This window comes from Bos mutus, chromosome 11, assembly GCF_027580195.1.
Source record: "Bos mutus isolate GX-2022 chromosome 11, NWIPB_WYAK_1.1, whole genome shotgun sequence".
NCBI lineage: Eukaryota > Metazoa > Chordata > Mammalia > Artiodactyla > Bovidae > Bos > Bos mutus.
This window is the reverse complement of record NC_091627.1, coordinates 13,244,933-13,266,927: the sequence shown is the minus strand read 5'-3', so window position 1 is coordinate 13,266,927 and position 21,995 is coordinate 13,244,933. Positions and strand designations below refer to the sequence as shown.

General features: G+C 39.4%; 2 protein-coding genes across 2 annotated transcripts; both read right to left on the bottom strand.

Moving 5' to 3' along the window:
• Nucleotides 1–1,592: 1,592 nt before the first annotated feature.
• On the bottom strand, nt 1,593–2,591 carry LOC106701196 (olfactory receptor 1J4). The gene has a single exon (XM_014480565.2). The coding sequence runs from the start codon at nt 2,589–2,591 to the stop codon at nt 1,593–1,595; it is 999 nt and encodes a 332-aa protein (XP_014336051.2).
• Nucleotides 2,592–11,054: 8,463 nt separating this feature from the next.
• On the bottom strand, nt 11,055–11,996 carry LOC102267055 (olfactory receptor 1J4). The gene has a single exon (XM_014480575.2). The coding sequence runs from the start codon at nt 11,994–11,996 to the stop codon at nt 11,055–11,057; it is 942 nt and encodes a 313-aa protein (XP_014336061.1).
• Nucleotides 11,997–21,995: the final 9,999 nt, after the last annotated feature.

Here is a 21,995-nt window from a genome sequence, read left to right as displayed (position 1 = left end):
GTCAATTGTAATGCTGACCAAATTTAGTATTTAATTTTTAAATCAAAAATACATTAAATGTTTTATAATATTTTAATTTACACAAGAGAAATTGATATTTAGAGGAGTTAAGTGAGTTGTCTGAGGCCATACCCTATGGCAGATACAACTTACTTGAGCTCTGTCTTTCCCACATGCTCTTCTCTTACAGCTATGTGGTGCTGAGCCTCAGAAGCAGATTTGATCATGGTTGTCCTTAAATGACTGCAGCCTGAACAAAGAAAACTATGTGATCCTTTACTGGATGTCAAAGAAAATAGATTACTTGGCTTATAACACAAACCTAGGTTCCCTAAACTGAGTACAAATGAGTTTCTGGGAGACATATTTTGACATTGAATGTGACATGCTCCAAATTCAGTGTGGGCAACAGAAGACTCCAGTCCCAGTCTGGACTGAGCAGGTGTCTCCTTGAAACTCATACATGCAGTCAGAAAAATCCATAGACTTTGTTTCAGTGTTTCTAAATCAAGAACAAGCTTTGAGTCCTAAAGTGGAGGAACTGAACTCATATCTGTAGATTGTTTCCTGAAGCAATAAAGGCTACTATACAGTTTCTTCTCCTGATCCACCATTATTACCACCACCAAGAAAAACTGAAAAGAACGCTGAAGGGAAAGTGAGGAAATTAAAGGAAATACATTACAAATCCCAAGCTTTCTACACTGTGGGAGCCTTGTTAGACAGTATCTTCCAGCAGGTCATAAGAACCCCATTTCTTTCTCTCCATCCTCTAGGAATCACCATTCTGGTCTCTGCTTCTATGAATTTGACTATTTTAGATTCCATTTATAAGTGAGATCATGAAATGTTGTTTTTTTTTTAATTTGACTTATTTCACTTGGCATAATGTACAAAGTTCCAGTTATGCAGATGTATAACTTCTCGGGAGGTCCAAAGTATGGCAAGAGGACTATAGTTAAACATACTATATTGTATGGCTTTTCTGGTGGCTCAGATGGTAAAGAATCTGCCTTCAATGCAGGAGACCTGGGTTTGACCCTTGGGTTGGGGAGATCCCCTGGAGAAGGGAATGACAACCCACTCTAGTATTCTTGCCCGAGAATTTCATGGACAGAGGAACCTGATGGGCTACAGCCCATGGGGTCACAAAGAGTTGGACATGACTGTTTAACTAACACACACATACTGTATGCTAGATATTTACTAGTAAAGTGGATAATAAATTACATCTTCTCAACAAACACACACACAAATGGATTAAACTGATAACTATGATGATGAATATGTGAACTTGATTGTAGTGGTTATTTCACAATGTATATACATCAAAATATCAAATATAAACATTAAATATTTACAATGTGTATATGATGATTTTAGCTCAACAGATATGTTTTAAAAAGAACTAATAAATTCCTGAGAAATAAGACTAGAGACATAAGTATTACCAGTTGTGTAGTTTCTCAATCTAATACACAAGATCAAAAATCAAGAATATCTACTCAGAATCCATAATTTATACTAATAAATTGTAAGGGAACAATAACTGTAAAAGAATGCAATCAAGTGGTCAAACATTCACTGAGTATTCATTTCTTGCCAGGCTCAAATGTAGCGATGTAGGATCTGGGGTTTGTGTGAACACACGTGGCTGTTACAAAGATGAGCAAACACCGAGACAAGACTTTCGCCCTGTGCGAGAGTCTCTCCAGGGCCTCCTTCATGTCCCTGTTCCTTAGGTTATGAATGAAGGGGTTCAGCAGTAGAGTGACCACTGTGTACATCACAGAGACAACGGTGATCTTGTCCCTGGAGGTGCTAGATGAGGGGAAAATATACAGCCCAATAATTGTTCCATAATACAGAGACACAACAGAGAGGTGAGAGCCACATGTGGACAATGCTTTGCAGATCCCCTTGGTGGAGGGGACCTTCAGGATGGTGGCCCCGATGCGGCCATAAGAGATCAGGATGCATACTAGTGGGAGGACGATGACGGCCACTCCTGCTGTGAAAATGGCCAGCTCATTGAGGGATGTGTCTGAGCAGGAGAGCTTCAGCAGGGCACCAAGGTCACAGAAGAAATGGGGGATGCTGAGGTCAGCACAAAAGGACAGCCGGGTCAGGAGGAGGGTGTGACACAGGGCACTGGCACAGGAGAGAATCCAGGATGCAGTTACTAGTAAGGTGCACAGCCCCTGTCCCATGATGGTGGTGTAGTGGAGAGGGTGGCAGACGGCCACATACCGATCATAGGCCATCGAGGTGAGCAGGAAATCATCCAGATTAGTAAAAAATAGGAAAAAATACATCTGTGTTACACATCCAGGATAGGGGATGGATTGATCCTGAGTCTGCATGTTCACGAGCATCTTAGAGATGATGACAGATGAGAAGGAGACGTCAGTGAGGGCCAAGTGGCTGAGGAAGAAGTACATGGGGGAGTGGAGGTGAGGGTCCAGCCTGATAAGCAGGAGGATGAGCACATTGCCCAGCACCGTGGTCAGGTACATGCCCAGGAACAGGGCAAAGAACATGCTCTGATGCTCTGGCCGGATGGGGAGCCCCAGAAGGAGGAACTCGGACATGCTGCTATGATTCTCCCTGTTGATGCTCTTCTCCTGTCTGCTGGGAATGAAAGGACAGTGAAAGAAGCACATTTTGATTGCAGCAGACATATATAAATGAGTCCTTTCTCTTGGTGAATATGTCAGTGTCTGTCTGCATTGCCATGTCCCTGCAGAAACCCCTAAGATGAATGGTATTACCATGTATAATGAGGGAATTTACCAACCAAGAAGAGTTTGATACAAAGGAGATACTGGCCCAGTGGCATTTTTCCATCACCTCAGTAAACAGAAAGTGTCACACTGTCTTAGCAGAGAAATAGTAAGTTAAAAACCTCCCTAATTTCTCTTCTATTTCTGTACATATAATCAGAGGGTTTAGACCTTCAGGCCGTGACATATTGACGTATTGAAATCTGACTTCAAAGTCCTTTCATATATCAAGTATAAGGAGGATGTTTCATCAACAAATTCTCAAAGGAAAGTGGGTCAAAAATACACAGCCAAGGAATTTCCTGGCAGCCCAGTGCTTAAGACTTCACCTTGCAAGTCAGGGAGCGTGGGTTCAATCCCTCGTCCATGTATAAAGATATCACATGCCTTATGACTAAAAACCAAAACATGAAGCAAAACAATGTGGTAACAAATTCAGCAAAGAATTTAAAAAATGATCCACAGGAAAAAATTTCTTTAAAAATAAATAAGCAAATATAGTCAGTTCCATTATGTATAAAGGCTGAAGAAAGAAGCTTAACTGTCAACTGAGCTCAGAGTATCTTAGAGCTCAATCTTGCAATATCACTGCTCTATGAAGTAAAAATATTACTGGCAGTTACAGTACTTTATAGCAGTTTCACTTCAGTTCAGTTCAGTTGCTCAGTAGTGTCTGACTCTTTGAAACCCCATGAACTGCAGCACGCCAGGCCTCCCTGTCCATCACCAACTCCTGGAGTTCACCCAGACTCACATCCATTGAGTCAGTGATGCCATCCAACCATCTATCCTCTGTCGTCCCCTTCTCTTCCTGCCCTCTATCTTTCCCAGCATCAGGGTCTTTTCAAATGAGTCAGCTCTTCACATCAGGTGGCCAAAGTATTGGAGCTTCAGCTTCAACATGAGTCCTTCCAGTGAACACCCAGGACTGATCTCCTTTAGGATGGAATGGCTGGATCACCTTGCAGTCCAACGGACTCTCAAGAGTCTTCTCCAACACCACAGTTAGACCCAGAGGGATAGTATGGGGAGGGAGGAGGGAGGAGGGTTCAGGATTGGGAACACATGTATACCTGTGGCGGATTCATTTTGATATTTGGCAAAACTAATACAATTATGTAAAGTTTAAAAATAAAATAAAATTTTTTAAAAAGCATCAATTCTTCTGTGCTCAGCTTTCTTTATAGAAACTCTAACATCTATACATGACTACTGGAAAAACCATAGCCTTGACTAGACAGACCTTTGTTGACAAAGTAATGTCTTTGCTTTTTAATGTACTGTCTAAGTTGGTCATAACTTTCCTTCCAAGGAATAAGCATCTTTTAATTTCATGGCTGCAATCACCATCTGCAGTGATTTTGGAGCCCCCCCAAAAATAAAATCGGCCACTGTTTCCACTGTTTCCCCATCTATTTGCCATGAAGTGATGGGACCAGATACCATGATCTTAGTTCTCTGAATTTTAAGTTTTTTTTTTTTAATTTTATTTTATTTTTAAACTTTACAATATTGTATTAGTTTTGCCAAATATCGAAATGAATCCGCCACAGGTATACCTGTGTTCCCCATCCTGAACCCTCCTCCCTCCTCCCTCCCCATACCCTCCCTCTGGGTCGTCCCAGTGCACCAGCCCCAAGCATCCAGTACCGTGCATCGAACCTGGACTGGTGACTCGTTTCATACATGATATTATACATGTTTCAATGCCATTCTCCCAAATCTCCCCACCCTCTCCCTCTCCCACAGAGTCCATAAGACTGATCTATACATCAGTGTCTCTTTTGCTGTTTCATACACAGGGTTATTGTTACCATCTTTCTAAATTCCATATATATGCGTTAGTATACTGTATTGGTGTTTTTCTTTCTGGCTTACTTCACTCTGTATAATAGGCTCCAGTTTCATCCACCTCATTAGAACTGATTCAAATGTATTCTTTTTAATGGTTGAGTAATACTCCATTGTGTATATGTACCACAGCTTTCTTATCCATTCATCTGCTGATGGGCATCTAGGCTGCTTCCATGTCCTGGCTATTATAAACAGTGCTGCGATGAGCATTGGGGTACACGTGTCTCTTGCCCTTCTGGTTTCCTCAGTGTGTATGCCCAGCAATGGGATTGCTAGATCATAAGGCAGTTCTATTTCCAGTTTTTTAAGGAATCTCCACACTGTTCTCCATAGTGGCTGTACTAGTTTGCATTCCCACCAACAGTGTAAGAGGGTTCCCTTTTCTCCACACCCTCTCCAGCATTTATTGCTTGTAGACTTTTGGATGCAGTAGAACATAGGCAAAACACTCTCCGACATACATCACAGCAGGATCCTCTATGACCCACCTCCCAGAATATTGGAAATAAAAGCAAAAATAAACAAATGGAACCTAATTAAACTTAAAAGCTTCTGCACAACAAAGGAAACTATTAGCAAGGTGAAAAGGCAGCCTTCAGAATGGGAGAAAATAATAGCAAATGAAGCAACTGACAAAGAATTAGTCTCAAAAATATACAAGCAACTCCTACAGCTCAACTCCAGAAAAATAAATGACCCAATCAAAAAATGGGCCAAAGAACTAAATAGACATTTCTCCAAAGAAGACATACATACAGATGGCTAACAAACACATGAAAAGATGCTCAACGTCACTCATTATCAGAGAAATACAAATCAAAACCACTATGAGGTACCATTTCACACCAGTCAGAATGGCTGAATTTTAAGTTTTAAGCCAACTTTTTCACTCTCCTCTTTCACTTTGATACTAGTACTCAAATTTATCATTCTCCAATATCCTCCAATATTCAACAAAATCCTCTTGTTGAAGAGTTCCCTAATCCAAAATAAAAACAGTTGCTGCCAAGAGGTGTCAAAGAGATATGCCCTGATATGCTTTCTCCTTTCATCTTTAAGAACTAGTAGTAAAGGTATCATAAGCAAGAGCACAGAGAAGTGCTGAGCACCTGTATACACACACACACACACACACACACACAAATACACACCTGCCATTGGTGTAGGAGACCCAGTTCTTCTCTGAACTTTATGCTCAAGTAATGGAGCTACCTTGGGTAAGAACTGGTTTCGCAGACTCTTTGTAGGACACCTGGAGACTAGATTTATCCACTTCTGTGGTCCTGAACCACTCACCAGCATCAGAGAAAAAAGAGCTAGACCCTCAATTCACCAACATCAGAAATGGAGATATAAAGACTGCTCTGTCCACCAGGGAGTGGACCCAACTGGACAGGGCTCAAAGCTCTACGTTACAGACATGCATTAAACATGTATTTATTGCTCAGTTTTCTTGTTTATCCCTCCAGGACACATGCCCTAGGGCAGTGGTTCCTAAACTTTGATGTTCCCTAGAATGTGCTGAGGAGCTTATTAAAGATGCAGATCCCAGTGCCATCTCCAGTGACGCTCATTCTTGAACTCTATGGCCAGGGAATTCTGACACACATTGTCCTATGGGCCGACACTGAGAAAGCGGTGTCCTTACGAAGAATGTCATGATGATGCCCTGTGGGTGTGAGCCCAAAGGAGATGTGGAAAGACCCCCTTATTGACCCTTCTTACAAGCTTAAAGTTTCCACTAGTTAAGTCAAAGCTTGGGATGTGAGGATGGAATTTTCTCCCAAGCCGAGATGCCTTCTTAGTTTGTTGCCTTCTAAGTAAATCTGCTTCATGGTAGAGATCCAAATACAATATGAGAAAGTCAAAGTATTTCCCTTGTCTTTTTATTCATTTTTTATACTTCTAAAATGGTTTTCATTCACAAAACTTTATATTTACATTTGTTGTTGTTCTATCAAAGTGTTAGTTGCTCAGTCATGTCTGACTCTTTGCACCCCATGGACAGTAGCCCACCAGGCTCCTCTGTCAGTGGAATTTTCCAGAGAAGAATATTGGAGTTGTCGTTCAGCTCCATTTGTTGTTTTCAGTTGCTAAGCTCTGTCCACCTCTTGCAACCCCATGAACTTCACCATGCCAGGCTTCCCTGTTTTTTGCTATCTTCCAGAGTTTGCTCAGACTTATGTTCATTGAGTCAGTAATGCCATCCAACCATCTCATCCTCTGTCATCCCCTTCTTTTCCTGCCCTCAATCTTTCCTAGCATCAGGGTCTGTTCCAGTGAGTTGTCTCTTCGCATCAGGTGGCCAAAGTATTGGAGTTCAGCTTCAGCATCAGTCCTTCCAATGAATATTCAGGGTTGATTTCCTTTATGATTGACGGGTGCAATCTCCTTGCAGTCCAAGGGCCTCTCAAGAGTCTTCTCCAGCCCCACATTTCGAAAGTATCAATATTCGGAACTCAGTCTTCTTTATGGCCCAATGCTCACATCCGTCCATTACCACTGGAAAACCAATACTTTGACTAAATTACATTTTTTAGAATAGTGATGTCTCTGTTTTTTTTTAATGTTCTACGTAGATTTGTCATAGCTGTTCTTCCAAGGTCAAGTGTCTTTAATTTTCATGACTAGTCACCAAATGAAGTGATTTCTGAACCTAAGTAAATAAAATCTGTCACTGTTTCCACTTTTTCCCCATCTATTTGTCATGAGCAATGGGACAGGATGCCATGATCTTTGTTTTGTGAATGTTGCATTTTAAGCCAGCTTTTTCATTCTCCTTTTCCACCCTCATCAAGGGGCTCTTTAGTTCTTCTTTGCTTTCTGCCATTAAAGTGATGGCATCTGCATATGTGAGGTTGTTGATATTTCTCCCAGCAATCTTGATTCCAGCTGGTGATTCATCCAGTCTGGCATTTTACATGATGCATTCTGTATATAAATTAAATAAGCAGAGTGACAATATACAGCCTTTATGTACTCCTTTCCCATTTTGGAAACCATCAGTTGTTCTATGTCCCATGCTAACTATTGCTTCTTGACCTGCACACAGGTTTCTCAGGAGACAGGTAAGGTGCTCTGGTATTTCCTTCTCTTGAAGAATTTCCCACAGTTTGTTGTGATCTACATAGTCAAAGTCTTTAGCGTACTCAGTGAAAGAGAAGATGTTTTTCTGTAATTCTCTTGATGTTTCTATTATCCAACAGATGTTGGATAATATGTGATGTGATCAGATGTGATTTGATCTCTGGTTCCTCTGACTTTTTCTAAATCTAGCTTGGACTTCTGGAAGTTCTTGGTTCACATACTGCTGAAGCCTAGTTTGAACGACTTTGAGTATAATCTTGCTAGCATGTGAAATGAGTGCAGCTGTACTATAGTTTTAACATTCTTTGGCCTTGCCTTTCTTTGGGATTGAAATGAAAACTTCCATTTTTTAGTCCTGGGGCCACTGGCGATTTTTCCAAATTTGCTGGCATACTGAGTGTAGCAGTTTAAAAGCATCATCTTTTAGGATATATTTGCATAAATGCGATTTATTTTGCATGGTATCTTAGAGCTTTCTTTTCCTAAAATATATTTATTGCAATAATATTTGCAAGTCTACTTCTATGCTTATCAGTGCATAGGATATATATAACATCAATACATTAATCTTATAAATTTTCAAATTTTTAGTTCTCTCTTGCTGAGTTAACTGAGTGATTCTTTAACAAAGGTTCTCTAATTCTTCAATAAGGTAAAACTTTTAAAAATATTATAGTACATCCTGAAGTCTTCTCCTGTGTCAATTGTCTGATCAAGATTACTTTATTATCTCCAAAGCATCCATTTTAACAGGCTGCATTGTCTGAATTCCCCCATGCCTGTGGCTTGCTCCTTTGAAGAGAGAACAACCGAACTTTGAAAATGTCCATGAAAATACATGAAAAATGGAAGTCTAGGTGGAAGCCCATGGAAAGAGAGGCAATAAAGCCAGGCTCTTTTAATCCACCTAAGGAATCATCTAAGTCAGAGCTTATGGAATGAAATAAATAATAATGAGGAAAGTTGCATCATAATATTTTATACATGTATCAAATATCCAAGTCTTTCAAAATATTGTGATTTCCATCTTTATACCCCAAACAGACTAGAGTTGTGGACATCACCACAGCCTTGCATGTCACTCCAGCTACTGGTTACATACTAATTAGTCTTCTGCTTCTGTATAACGTTGGTAAACATATCACATCTTGCATAGTGCAGGCACACACACACACAAAGGGACAAGATGAAAAAACAGGGTAAAAACCTGATGCCAAAAAAGGACACATATGTAGTATGTCGATAAGAGAGATAAAATGAATAGTATAAACTAATCTAAAAGAAGGCCAAAAAGAGGGAAAAGAAAGCAAAAAATCTTTCTCCAAATCTATTTGTACTAAGTGAGCTTTGCAAGGTAGCAGGATTACAAAGTTGATGAATAAAGAACAAAAATCAATGATACTTTATATCCTAGCAGTGAGCACTGAGAATTGAAGTTTTAATATACTAACTAAAATAGTTTAAAAAGCAAAATATGCTTATGGATGAATTTACCAAAATACTTGTATGTTAAAAACCACAAACTCATTCATGGTAAATTTAAAGAGGATGCAAATGAATACAGATACACTTTACACATAGACTGGTTAACTCAATATCATTATGGAGCCAGGTCTCTCCTCCAATTGATAGGGTCAGTGCAATCAAAGGCAGTATGTCAGTAACCCATTTGCAGAAACTGATTCTTAATATTACATGGAAGCAAAAGGGAAGACAAGAAAATCTTAAAATGAAAAGGAAACTGTCATACTCAGTTTACCTAATTTCAAATTTTTTATGCTCCATAGCAAGCAAAATAAAAATAATTGCATGAGAATAGGAATATAGATGAATAGAACAGTGAATATTTTGAAATAGATCAATACACAAAAGGTCAATTAATAGTTTTCAATGCACCAAGGCAATTAATGTGGCAAGCATAGTGTTTCAAGAAATGGTACCAGCATGCTTCAGTATCAATATGTCTTAAGTGCACATGGACTCCTGTGCTGCTCTGCATGCAAAACATAACTGAAAATGGGTCAAATGAGTAAGAACTATAACTGTAAAACTATTTTGAAGAAAACTTTGGACAAAATTTTGGTAAATGTAGGGTAGGCAGTATATTCTTAAATAGGACACAAAAGTCATGAACACTAAAAGGAAAAGAGAAGAATCTTGATTTCAAAAAAATAAAATGCATTTGCTATTCCAAAGAAACTTTTTAATAAAAATTTATTGGGCTACAGTTGCATAACAATGCTGTGTTATTTTCTGATCTCAGAAAAATGAATCTGCCATATGTATATATATCTATAGCCCTGTTTTTTGAATTTCCTTCCCACTTAGGCCACCACAGAGCTTTGAGCAGAGTTCCCTGTGCTGTACAGTAGATTCTCATTAGTATTTATTTAATGCACAATAGTAAATGTCCATTGACAGAGGAATAGATACAGAAGAAGTGGCACATATATACAATGGAATATTATACAGTCACAAAATGCAACAAAATTGTGCCATATGCCGGCATGTGGATGGGTCTACAAAGTATCTGGGTCTGACATACAGAGTAAAGAGAAAATCAAATATTGTATGTTAATGTCTATACATGGAATCTAGAAAACTGGTAGTGAGGAACTGATTAGACAGGCAAGAATAGAGATGCAGACATAGAGAATGAATTTCTGGACACAGTTGAAGGAGGAGTTGCTGTTATTCAGTCACATGTCTGACTTTCTGCAAGGCCATGGACTGCAGCATACCAGGCTCCCCTGTCCTTCACATAGTATGCTCACAGGAAAGGAGAGGGTGGAAAAAACTGAAAGAGTACCCCTGACATACGTACACAACCATGTGTAATTAGATTGCTAATGAGAAACTGCTACATAGCGCGGGAAACTCAGTGCGGTACTCTGTGATGACATAGAAGGCTGCAAAACATGGGGATGGGAGGGAGGGAGGCTCAAGAGGGAGAGAATATATGTGCTTATACCTGTTTCACACTATGGTATAGCAAAAAAAAATTGCAGAGAAATTATCCTCCAATAAAAAATAAATAACAAAGTAAATAAATTTTTGAAAAAGAAATAAGTTCCCAGGATATAAGGGGAGAGACTAAGTACTACCAGCTATATATTCTCAGCCTTATAGACAAGATCAAAAATCAAGAACATAAACTCAAAATTCACAGTTTATGCTAATGAACTGTTAGTAAATAGACAATAATTGTAAAGGAATGCAATTCAACTATCAAACATTTACTGAATATTTATTCAATGCTGGGATCAAATCTAGGGATATAGGATCTGAGGTTCTGTGAACACACGTGTCTGTTACAAAGACAAGCAAACATCATTGAGACAAGACTTTTGCCCTGTGCAAGAGTCTCTCCAGGGCCCTCTTCATGTCCCTGTTCCTTAGGCTATAAATGAAGGGGTTCAGCAGTGGAGTGACCACTGTGTACATCACAGAGGCAATGGTGCTCTTGTCCCTGGAGGTGCTGGATGAGGGGAAAAAATACAGTCCAATAATTGTTCCATAATACAGAGACACAACAGAGAGGTGGGAGCCACATGTGGACAATGCTTTGCAGATCCCCTTGGTGGAGGGGACCTTCAGGATGGTGGCCCCGATGTGTCCATAAGAGATCAGGATGCATACTAGTGGGAGGATGATGTCGGCCACTCCTGCTGTGAAAATGGCCAGCTCATTGAGGGATGTGTCTGAGCAGGAGAGCTTCAGCAGGGCACCAAGGTCACAGAAGAAATGGGGGATGCTGTGGTCAGCACAAAAGGACAGCCGGGTCAGGAGGAGGGTGTGACACAGGGCGTTGGCACAGGAGAGAATCCAGGACACAATTACTAGTAAGGTGCACAGCCCCTGTCCCATGACGGTGCTGTAGTGGAGAGGGTGGCAGATGGCCATGTACCGATCGTAGGCCATCGAGGTGAGCAGGAAATCATCCAGACCAGTAAAAAATATGAAAAAATACATCTGTGTTATGCACCCTGCATAGGGGATGGATTGACCCTGAGTCTGCATGTTGATCAGCATCTTAGGGACAGTGACAGATGAAAAGGAGATGTCAGTGAGGGCCAAGTGGCTGAGGAAGAAGTACATGGGGGTGTGCAGGCGAGCGTCCAGCCTGATGAGCAGAAGGATGAGCAGGTTGCCCAGCACCGTGGTCAGGTACACGCCCAGGAACAGGGCAAAGAACATGCCCTGCTGCTCTGGCCGGATGGGCAGTCCCAGGAGGAGGAACTCTGACATGCTGCTCTGGTTCTCCCTCTTCATGCTCCTCTCCTGTCTGCTGGGAATGAAAGGACAGTGAAAGAAGCACATTTTGATTGCAGCAGGTGTATATAAATGAGTCCTTTCTCTTGATGAATATGCCAGTGTCTGTCTGCATTGCCATGTCCCTGCAAAAAGCCCTAAGATGAATGGTATTACCATGTATAATGCAGGAATTTACCAACCAAGAAGACAGTTTGATACAGAAAAGAAAATGGCTCAGTGGCATTTTTCCATCATCTCAATAAAGAGAAATTATCACAATGTCTTAGCAGAGAAATAGTAAGTTTAAAACCTCCCTAATTTCTCTTCTGTTTCTGTACATAAAATCATAAGGCTGAACCTTCAGGTTGTGACATACTGACCTACAGAAATCTGACTTCAAAGTCCTCTCGTATGTAAAGTATAAGGAGGACATTTCAACAATGTGTATGTTTCAACAGAGTATAAGGAGGATGTTTCCTTCGAATTCTTGAAGGAAAGTGGAGCAAAAATGCACAGCCAAGGAATTTCCTGGCGATTCACTGCTTAGACTTCAACTTCCAAGTCAGGGGGTGTGGGTTCAATCCCTGTTCCAGGTATAAAGATATCACATGACTTACAGCTAAAAACCCAAACAGGAAACAAAACAATATGGTAACAAATTCAGCAAAGAATTTTAAAAATGATCCACATAAAAAAAATTCTTTAAAAATAAATAAGCAATAAATAGCCAGTTCCATTATGTATAAAGTTGAAGAAAAAGAAGACGCTTACCCATCAACTGAACTTAGAGTATCTTAGAGTTCAATTTTGCAATATCACTGCTCTACGAACTAAAAAATATTACTAGCAGTTGTATGTATTTTTACTGGTACTCATATTTATCATTCTCCAATACCCTCCTGATTCAACAAAATCCTCTTGTTGAAGAGGTCTCTAACCCAAAATAAAAACAGTTGCTGCCAAGATGTGTCAAAGAGATATGCCCTGATATGCCTTCTCCCTAGTCTTTAAGAACTAGTAATAAAATGTATCATAAGCAAGAGCACAGAGAAGTGCTGAACACCAGTATACAGATACACACACACATACCACCACACACACACACACACACACACACACATACACACACCTGCTATTGGTGTAGGAGACCCAGTTCTCTGAACTTTAAGCTCTAATGATCTAGCTGCCTTGAGTAAGAACTGGATTCTCAGAATTCTGTAGGACAACTGGAGACCAGATTTATCCACTTCTGTGGTCCTGAATCACTCACCAGCACCAGAGAAAAAATAGCTTGATCCTTAATTCACCAATGTCAGTAATGAAGACGTGAAGTCTGTGCTCTGTCCACCAGGGAAGGGATGCAAGGGAACAGGGCTCCAAGTTCTTGGTTAGAGACATTAAACATGCATTAAACATGTATTAATTGCTCAGTTTTCTTGTTTCTCCCTCCAGGACACATGCCCTAGAGCAGTGGTTCCTAACTTTAATGTCCCCTAGTATCCCCTGGTGAGCTTATTAAAGATGCAGATCACAGCTCCAGCTCCAGTGACATTCATTCTTGAACTATGTGGCCAGGGAATTCTGATGCAAGTGGTCCTAAGGGCCGATGGTGAGAAAACTGTCCTTAGGAAGAATGTCATGATGAGGCCCAGTGGCTGTGAGCCCAAAGGAGATGAGGAAAGAACTCTTTACTGACCCTTCCTACTAGTTTAAAGTTTCCCCTAGCTAAGTCAAAGCCTGGGATGTGAGGATGGAGTTTCTCCCAAGCGGAGATGCCTTCTTAGTTTGTTGTCTTTCAATAAATTAAAGCTCAACATTCAGAAAACTAAGATCATGGCATCCAGTCCCATCACTTCGTGGCAAATAGATGGGGAAACAGAGGAAACAGCAGCTGACTTTATTATTCTGGGCTCCAAAATCACTGTAGATGGTGATTGCAGCCATGAAATTCAAAGATGCTTACTCCTTGGAAGGAAAGTTATGACCAACCTAGACAGCATATTAAAAAGCAGAGACATTATTTTGTCAACAAAGATCTGTCTAGTGAAGGCTATGGTTTTTCCAGTAGTCATGTATGGGTGTGAGTGTTGGACTGTAAAGAAAGCTGAGCGCCAAAGAATTGATGCTTTTGAACTGTGGTGTTGGAGAAGACTCTTGAGAGTCCCTTGGACTGCAAGGTGATCCAACCATTCCATCCTAAAGGAGATCAGTCCTGGGTGTTCATTGGAAGGACTGATATTGAAGCTGAAACTCCAATCCTTTGGCCACCTGATGCAAAGAGCTGACTCATTTGAAAAGACCTTGATGCTGGGAAATATTGAGCACAAGAGGAGAAGGGGACAACAGAGGATGAGATGGTTGGATGGCATCACTGACTCAATGGACATGGGTTTGGGTGGACTCTTGGAGTTGGTGATGGACAGGGAGGCCCAGCGTGCTGCGGTTCATGGGGTCACAAAGAGTTGGACATGACTGTGTGACTGAACTGAGCTGAACTGAAATCTAGTTCATGGTAAAAATCCAAATACAATATGAAAAAGTCAAAGTATTTCCCCTGTCTTTTATTCATTTTTTATACTTCTAAAATGGTTTTTATTCATTAAATTTAGTATTTATATTTATTGTTGTTCTATCAAAGTGTTAGTTTCTCAGTCATGTCTGACTCTTTGCAACCCCATGGACAGTAGCCCACCAGGCTTCTCTGTCAATGGATTTCTCCAGGCCAGAATATTGGAGTTATTGTTCAACTCCAGTTGTTCATTCGCTAAGCCGTGTCTGACTCTTTGCAACCCTATGCCAGGCTTCTGTGTTTTTTGCTATCTCCCAGAGTTTGATCAGACTCACGTTCATTGAATTAGTAATGCCATCCAGTCATCTCATCCTCTGTCATCCCCTTCTTTTCCTGCCCTCAATCTTTCCCAGTATTAGGGTATTTTCAAATGAGTTGGCTCTTTGCATTGGGTGGCCATAGTATTGGGGTTTCAGCATCAGTCCTTCCAATGAATATTCAGGGTTGAGTTCCTTTAGGATTAACTGGTGTGACACATTGCTGTTCAAGGGATTCTCAAGGGTCTTCTCCAGCACATTTGGAAAGTATCTATTTTCTGCACTCAGTCTTTTTTACGGTCCACCTCCAGCATATGGACATGACCACAGGAAAACCATAGCATTGACTAAATTACCTTTGTTGGAGAAGTAATGTCTCTACTTTTTAATATGCTATGTAGATTTGTTATAGCTGTTCTTCCAAGGTCAAGTGTCTTTAATTTTCATGACTGCAGTCACCGAATGAAGTGATTTTGAACCCAAGAAAATAAAGTCTGTCACTGTTTTCAATTTTCCCCCATCTATTTGCCAAGAAGCAATGAGGCAGGATGCAAGGATATTTGTTTTGTCCATGTTGAGTTTTAAGCCAGCTTTTTCATTCTCCTCTTCCACCCTCAACAAGATGCTCTTTAGTTCCTCTTCGCTTTCTGCCATTAAAATGGTGTCATCTGCATATGTGAGGTTGTTGATGTTTCTCCCAGCAATCTTGATTCCAGCTAGTGATTCACCCAGTCTGGCATTTTACATGATGCATTCTGTATATAAATTAAATAAGCAGGGTGACAATATACAGCTTTATGTACTGCTTTCCCAATTTAATCAGTCGGTTGTTCCATGTCCCATGCTAACTATTGCTTCTTGACCTGCACACAGGTTTCTTAGGAGGCAGGTAAAGCGGTCTGGTATTCCCATCTCTGAAGAATTTTCCAGTTTGTTGTGATCTACACAAAGGCTTTAGCATAGTCAATGAAAGAGATGTAGATATTTTTCTGTAATTCTCTTCTTTTCTATTATCCAACAGATGTTGGCGATTTGATCTCTGGTTCCTCTGCCTTTTCTAAATCTAGCTTGGACTTCTGGAAGTTCTTGGTTCACAAAGTGCTGAAGCCTAGTTTGAATGGCTTTGAGTATAATCTTGCTAGCATGTGAAATGAGTGCAGCTGTACTATAGTTTTAACATTCTTTGGCCTTCCTTTCTTTGGGATTGAAATAAGAACTGCCCTTTTCTAGTCCTGGGGCCACTGGCAATTTTTCCAAATTTGCTGGCATACTGAGTGCAGCAGTTTAAAAGCATCATCTTTTAGGATGTATTTACATAAATGGGATTTATTTTGCATGGTATCTTAGAGCTTTCTTTTCCTAAAATATATTTATTGCATTAATACTTGCAAGTCTACATCTATGCTTATCAGTTCATAGAATATATATAACATCAATACATTAATCTTCTTAAATTTTTAAATTTTTAGTTGATCTCTTGTTGAATTAACTGAATGATCCATTAACACAAAATCTCTAATTCTTCAATAAGGTAAAACTTTTAAAAATATTATAGTACACCCTGAAGTCTTCTCCTGTGTCAGTTGTCTGATCAAGATTACTTTATGATCTACAAAGCATTAATTTTAACAGGCTGCATTGTCTTGGTTCTCCCGTGCCTATGGCTTGCTCCTTTGAAGAGAGAAAAACCGAACTTTGAAAATGTCCATGAAAATACACGAAGAATGGAAGTCTAGGTGGAAGCCCATGGAAAGAGAGGCAATAAAGCCAGACTCTTCATTCACCAAAGGAATGATCTAAGTCAGAGCTTATGGAATGAAATAAATGAATAATGAGGAAAGTTACATCATACTATGTTATACATGTATCAAATATCAAACTCCTTCAAAATATTGTGATTTCCAACTTTACATCCCAAACAGACTAGAGTCGTGGACATCACCACAGCCTTGCATGTCACTCCAGCTACTGGTTACATACTAATTAGCCTTCTGCTTCTGTATAATGTTGGTAAACATATTACATCTTGCATAGTGCAGGCACACACACACAAAGGGACAAGATGAAAAAACAGGGTAAAAACTAGATGCACAAGAAAAGACATATATGTAATAAGTCGATAAGTAGATGAAATAAATAGTATAAACTAATCTAACAGAAGACCAAAAAAGAGGGCAAGAAAAACAAAAAATCCTTCTCTAAATATATTTTTACTAAGTGAATTTTGCAAGGTAGCAGCATTATAAAGTTGGTCAAAAAAGAACAAAAATCAATGATATTTTATATCCTAGCAGTGAGTACTGAGAATTGAAAATTTTAATATACTATTCATAACAGTTTAAAAAGTAAAATATGCATATGAATGAATTTACCAAAATACCAGTAAGTTAAAAACTACAGACTAATTCATAGTTAATTTAAAGAGAATACAAATGAATAGAGATACACTTTGCCCATAGACTGGATAACTCAATATCATCATGGAGCCAGGTCTCTCCTCCATTTGATCTATAGGGTCAATGCAATCAAAGGCAGTGTCCCTCACTGTGAAGAAACTTTTCATCCTTTACCTAGATGTTTTATCATCAATGCTGTATAGATGGAGAAGTCTTGAGGCTACTGTAAGAATAAGACTGAAAACCAGAGGCAGGAGGCTTAAGTCCAAATCCTGAGAACACCTGACTCCAGGGAACATTAATCGACAAGAGCTCATCCAAAAGCCTCCATACCTACACTGAAACCAAGCTCCACACAAGGGCCAACAAGCTCCAGGGCAAAACATACCACGCAAATTCTCCAGCAAGACAAGAACATATTCCTGAGCTTCAATTAACAGGCTGCCCAAAGGGTGATGGCACCCCACTCCAGTACTCTTGCCTGGAAAACCCCATGGACAGAGGGGCCTGGTTGGCTGCAGTCCATGGGGTCGCGAAGAGTCGGACATGACTGAGTGACTTCACTTTCACTTTTCACTTTCATGCATTGGAGAAGGAAATGGCAACCTGCTCCAGTGTTCTTGCCTGGAGAATCCCAGGGACGGCGGAGCCTTGTGGACTGCCGTTTATGGGGTCGCACAGAGTCGGACACGACTGAAGCGACTTAGCAGCAGTAGCAGCAAAGTCACTCCAAACCCACTGACATTTCATAACTCATTACTGGACACTTCACTGAACTCCAGAGAGAAGAAATCCAGCTCCACCCACCAGAACACCAAAACAAGCTTCCCTAATCAAGAAACCTTGACAAGCTACCTGTCCAACCCCACCCACAGTGAGGAAACTCCACAATGAAGAGAACTCCACAAACTGCCAGAATACAGAAAGGCCACCACAAACACAGCAATATAAACAAGATGAAGAGGCAGATAAATACCTAGCAGGTAAAGGAACAGGATAAATGCCCACCAAACCAAACAAAAGAGGAAGAGATAGGGAATCTACCTGATAAAGAATTCCGAATAATGATAGTGAAAATGATCCAAGAACTTGAAAACAAAATGGAGTTACAGATAAATAGCCTGGAGACAAGGATTGAGAAGATGCAAGAAAGAGGGTCGGACATGACTGAGTGACTTCACTTTCACTTTTCAATTTCATGCATTGGAGAAGGAAATGGCAACCCACTCCAGTGTTCTTGCCGGGAGAATCCCAGGGATGGGGGAGCCTGGTGGGCTGCCATCTATGGGGTTGCACAGAGTCGGACATGACTGAAGTGACTTAGCAGCAGCAGAAGAAAGAAAAAGGAGTCAATATATAATGAATAATGCAATAAATAAGATCAAAAACACTCTGGAGGGAACCAACAGTAGAATAACAGAGGCAGAAGATAGGATAAGTGAGGTAGAAGATAGAATGGTAGAAATAAATGAAACAGAGAGGAAAAAAGGAAAACAAATTAAAAGAAATGAGGACAATCTCAGAGACCTCTGGGACAATGATAAATGCCCCAACATTCGAATCATAGGAGTTCCAGGAAAAGAAGACAAAAAGAAAGACCATGAGAAAATACTTGAGGAGATAATAGTTGAAAACTTCCCAAAAATGGGGAAGGAAATAATCACCCAAGTCCAAGAAACCCAGAGAGTCCCAAACAGGATACACCCAAGGCGAAACACCCTAAGACACATATTAATCAAATTAACAAAGATCAAACACAAAGAACAAATATTAAAAGCAGCAAGGGAAAAACAACAAATAACACACAAGGGGATTCCCATGAGGATAACAGCTGATCTTTCAATAGAAACTCTTTAGGCGATGAGGGAATGGCAGGACATACTTAAAGTGATGAAAGAAAATAACCTACAGCCCAGATTATTGTACCCAGCAAGGATCTCATTCAAATATGAAGGAGAAATCAAAAGCTTTACAGACAAGCAAAAGCTGAGAGAATTCAGCACCACCAAACCAGCTCTCCAACAAATGCTTAAGGATCTTCTGTAGACAGGAAACACAGAAAGGGTGTATGAACCCAAACCCAAAACAATAAAGTAAATGGCAACGGGATCATACTTATCAATAATTACCTTAAACGTAAATGAGTTGAATGCCCCAACCAAAAGACAAAGACTGGCTGAATGGATACAAAAACAAGACCCCTATATATGTTGTCTACAAGAGACCCACCTCAAAACAAGAGACACATACAGACTGAAAGTGAATGGCTGGAAAAAGATATTCCATGCAAATAGAGACCAAAAGAAAGCAGGAATAGCAATACTCATATCAGATAAAATAGACTTTAAAACAAAGGCTGTGAAAAGAGACAAAGAAGGACACTACATAATGATCAAAGGATCAATCCAAGAAGAAGATATAACAATTATAAATATATATGCACCCAACATGGAAGCACCACAATATGTAAGACAAATGCTAACAAGTATGAAAGGAGAAATTAACAATAACACAATAATAGTGTGAGACTTTAATACCCCACTCACACCTATGGATAGATCAACTAAACAGAAAATTAACAAGGAAACACAAACTTTAAATGATACAATAGACAAATTAGACCTAATTGATATCCATAGGACATTTCGTCCCAAAACAGTGAATATCACCTTTTTCTCAAGTGCACATGGAACCTTCTCCAGGATAGATCACATCCTGGGCCATATATCCAGCCTTGGTAAATTCAAAAAAATTGAAATCATTCCAAGCATCTTTTCTGACCACAATGCAGTAAGATTAGATCTCAATTACAGGAGAAAAACTATTAAAAATTCCAACATATGGAGGCTGAACAACACGCTGCTGAATAACCAACAAATCACAGAAGAAATCAGAAAAGAAACCAAAATACGCATAGAAGTGAATGAAAATGAAAACATAACAACCCAAAACCTGTGGGACACTGTAAAAGCAGTGATAAGGGGAAGGTTCATAGCAATACAGGCATACCTCAAGAAACAAGAAAAAAGTAAAATCAATAACCTAACTCTATACCTAAAGCAGCTAGAAAAGGAAGAAATGAAGAACCCCAGGGTTAGTAGAAGGAAAGAAATCTTAAAAATTAGGGCAGAAATAAATGCAAAAGAAACAAAAGAGACCATAGCAAAAATCAACAAAGCCAAAAGCTGGTTCTTTGAGAGGATAAATAAAATTGACAAACCATTAGCCAGACTCATCAAGAAACAAAGTGAGAAAAATCAAAGCAACAAAATTAGAAATGAAAATGGAAAGATCACAACAGACAACACAGAAATACAAAGGATCATAAGAGACTACTATCAGCAATTATATGCCCAAAAAATGGACAACTTGGAAGAAATGGACAAATTCTTAGAAAAGTACAACTTTCCAAAACTGAACCAGGAAGAAATAGAAAATCTTTACAGACCCATCACAAGCACAGAAATTGAAACTGTAATCAGAAATCTTCCAGCAAACAAAAGCCCAGGTCCAAACAGCTTCACAGCTGAATTCTACCAAAAATTTAGAGAAGAGCTAACACCTATCCTACTCAAACTCTTCCAGAAAATTTCAGAGGAAGGTAAACTTCCAAACTCATTCTATGAGGCCACCATCACCCTAATACCAAAACCTGACAAAGATGCCACAGAAAAAGAAAACTACAGGCCAATATCACTGATGAACATAGATGCAAAAATCCTTAACAAAATTCTGGCAATCAGAATCTAACAACACATTAAAAAGATCATATGCCATGACCAAGTGGGCTTTATCCCAGGGATGCAAGGATTCTTCAATATCCGCATATCAATCAATGTAATACACCATATCAACAAATTGAAAAATAAAAGCCATATATTTATCTCAATAGATGCAGAGAAAGCCTTTGACAAATTCAACATCCATTTATGATAAAAAAAAAAAAACCCTCCAGAAAGCAGGAATAGAAGGAACATATACCTCAACATAATAAAAGCTATATAAACCCACAGCAAACATTATCCTCAATGGTGAAAAATTGAAAGCATTTCCCCTAAAGTCAGGAACAAGACAAGCATGTTCACTTTCACCATTACTATTCAACATAGTTTTGAAAGTTTTGGCCACAGCTATCATAGCAGAAAAAGAAATAAAAGGAATCCACATTGGAAAAGAAGAAGTAAAACTCTCAGTGTTTGCAGATAACATGATCCTCCACACAGAAAACCCTAAAGACTCCACCAGAAAATTACTGGAGCTAACCAATGAATATAGTAAAGTTGCAGGATATAAAATCAACACACAGAAATCCCTTGTATTCCTATACACTAATAATGAGAAAACAGAAAGAGAAATTAAGGAAACAATTCCATTCACCATTGCAAAGAAAAGAATAAAATACTTAGGAATATATCTACCTAAAGAAACAAAAGACCTATATATAGAAAACTACAAAACACTGGTGAAAGAAATCAAAGAGGACACTAATAGATGGAGAAATATACCATGTTCATGGATTGGGAGAATCAATATAGTGAAAATGAGTATACTACCCAAAGCAATCTATAGATTTAATGCAATCCCTATCAAGCTACCAACGGTATTCTTCACAGAGCTAGAATAAATAATTTCACAATTTGTATGGAAATACAAAAAACCTCGAATAGCCAAAGCAATTTTGAGAAAGAAGAATGGAACTGGAGGAATCAAACTGCCTCACTTCAGGCTCTACTACAAAGCCACAGCCATCAAAACAGTACGGTACTGGCACAAAGACAGAAATATAGATCAATGG

Coding starts and splice junctions, on each gene's coding strand:
- LOC106701196 (XM_014480565.2), bottom strand. CDS start 2,591: ATGTCCGAGTTCCTCCTTCTGGGGCTCCCCATCCGGCCAGAGCATCAG.
- LOC102267055 (XM_014480575.2), bottom strand. CDS start 11,996: ATGAAGAGGGAGAACCAGAGCAGCATGTCAGAGTTCCTCCTCCTGGGA.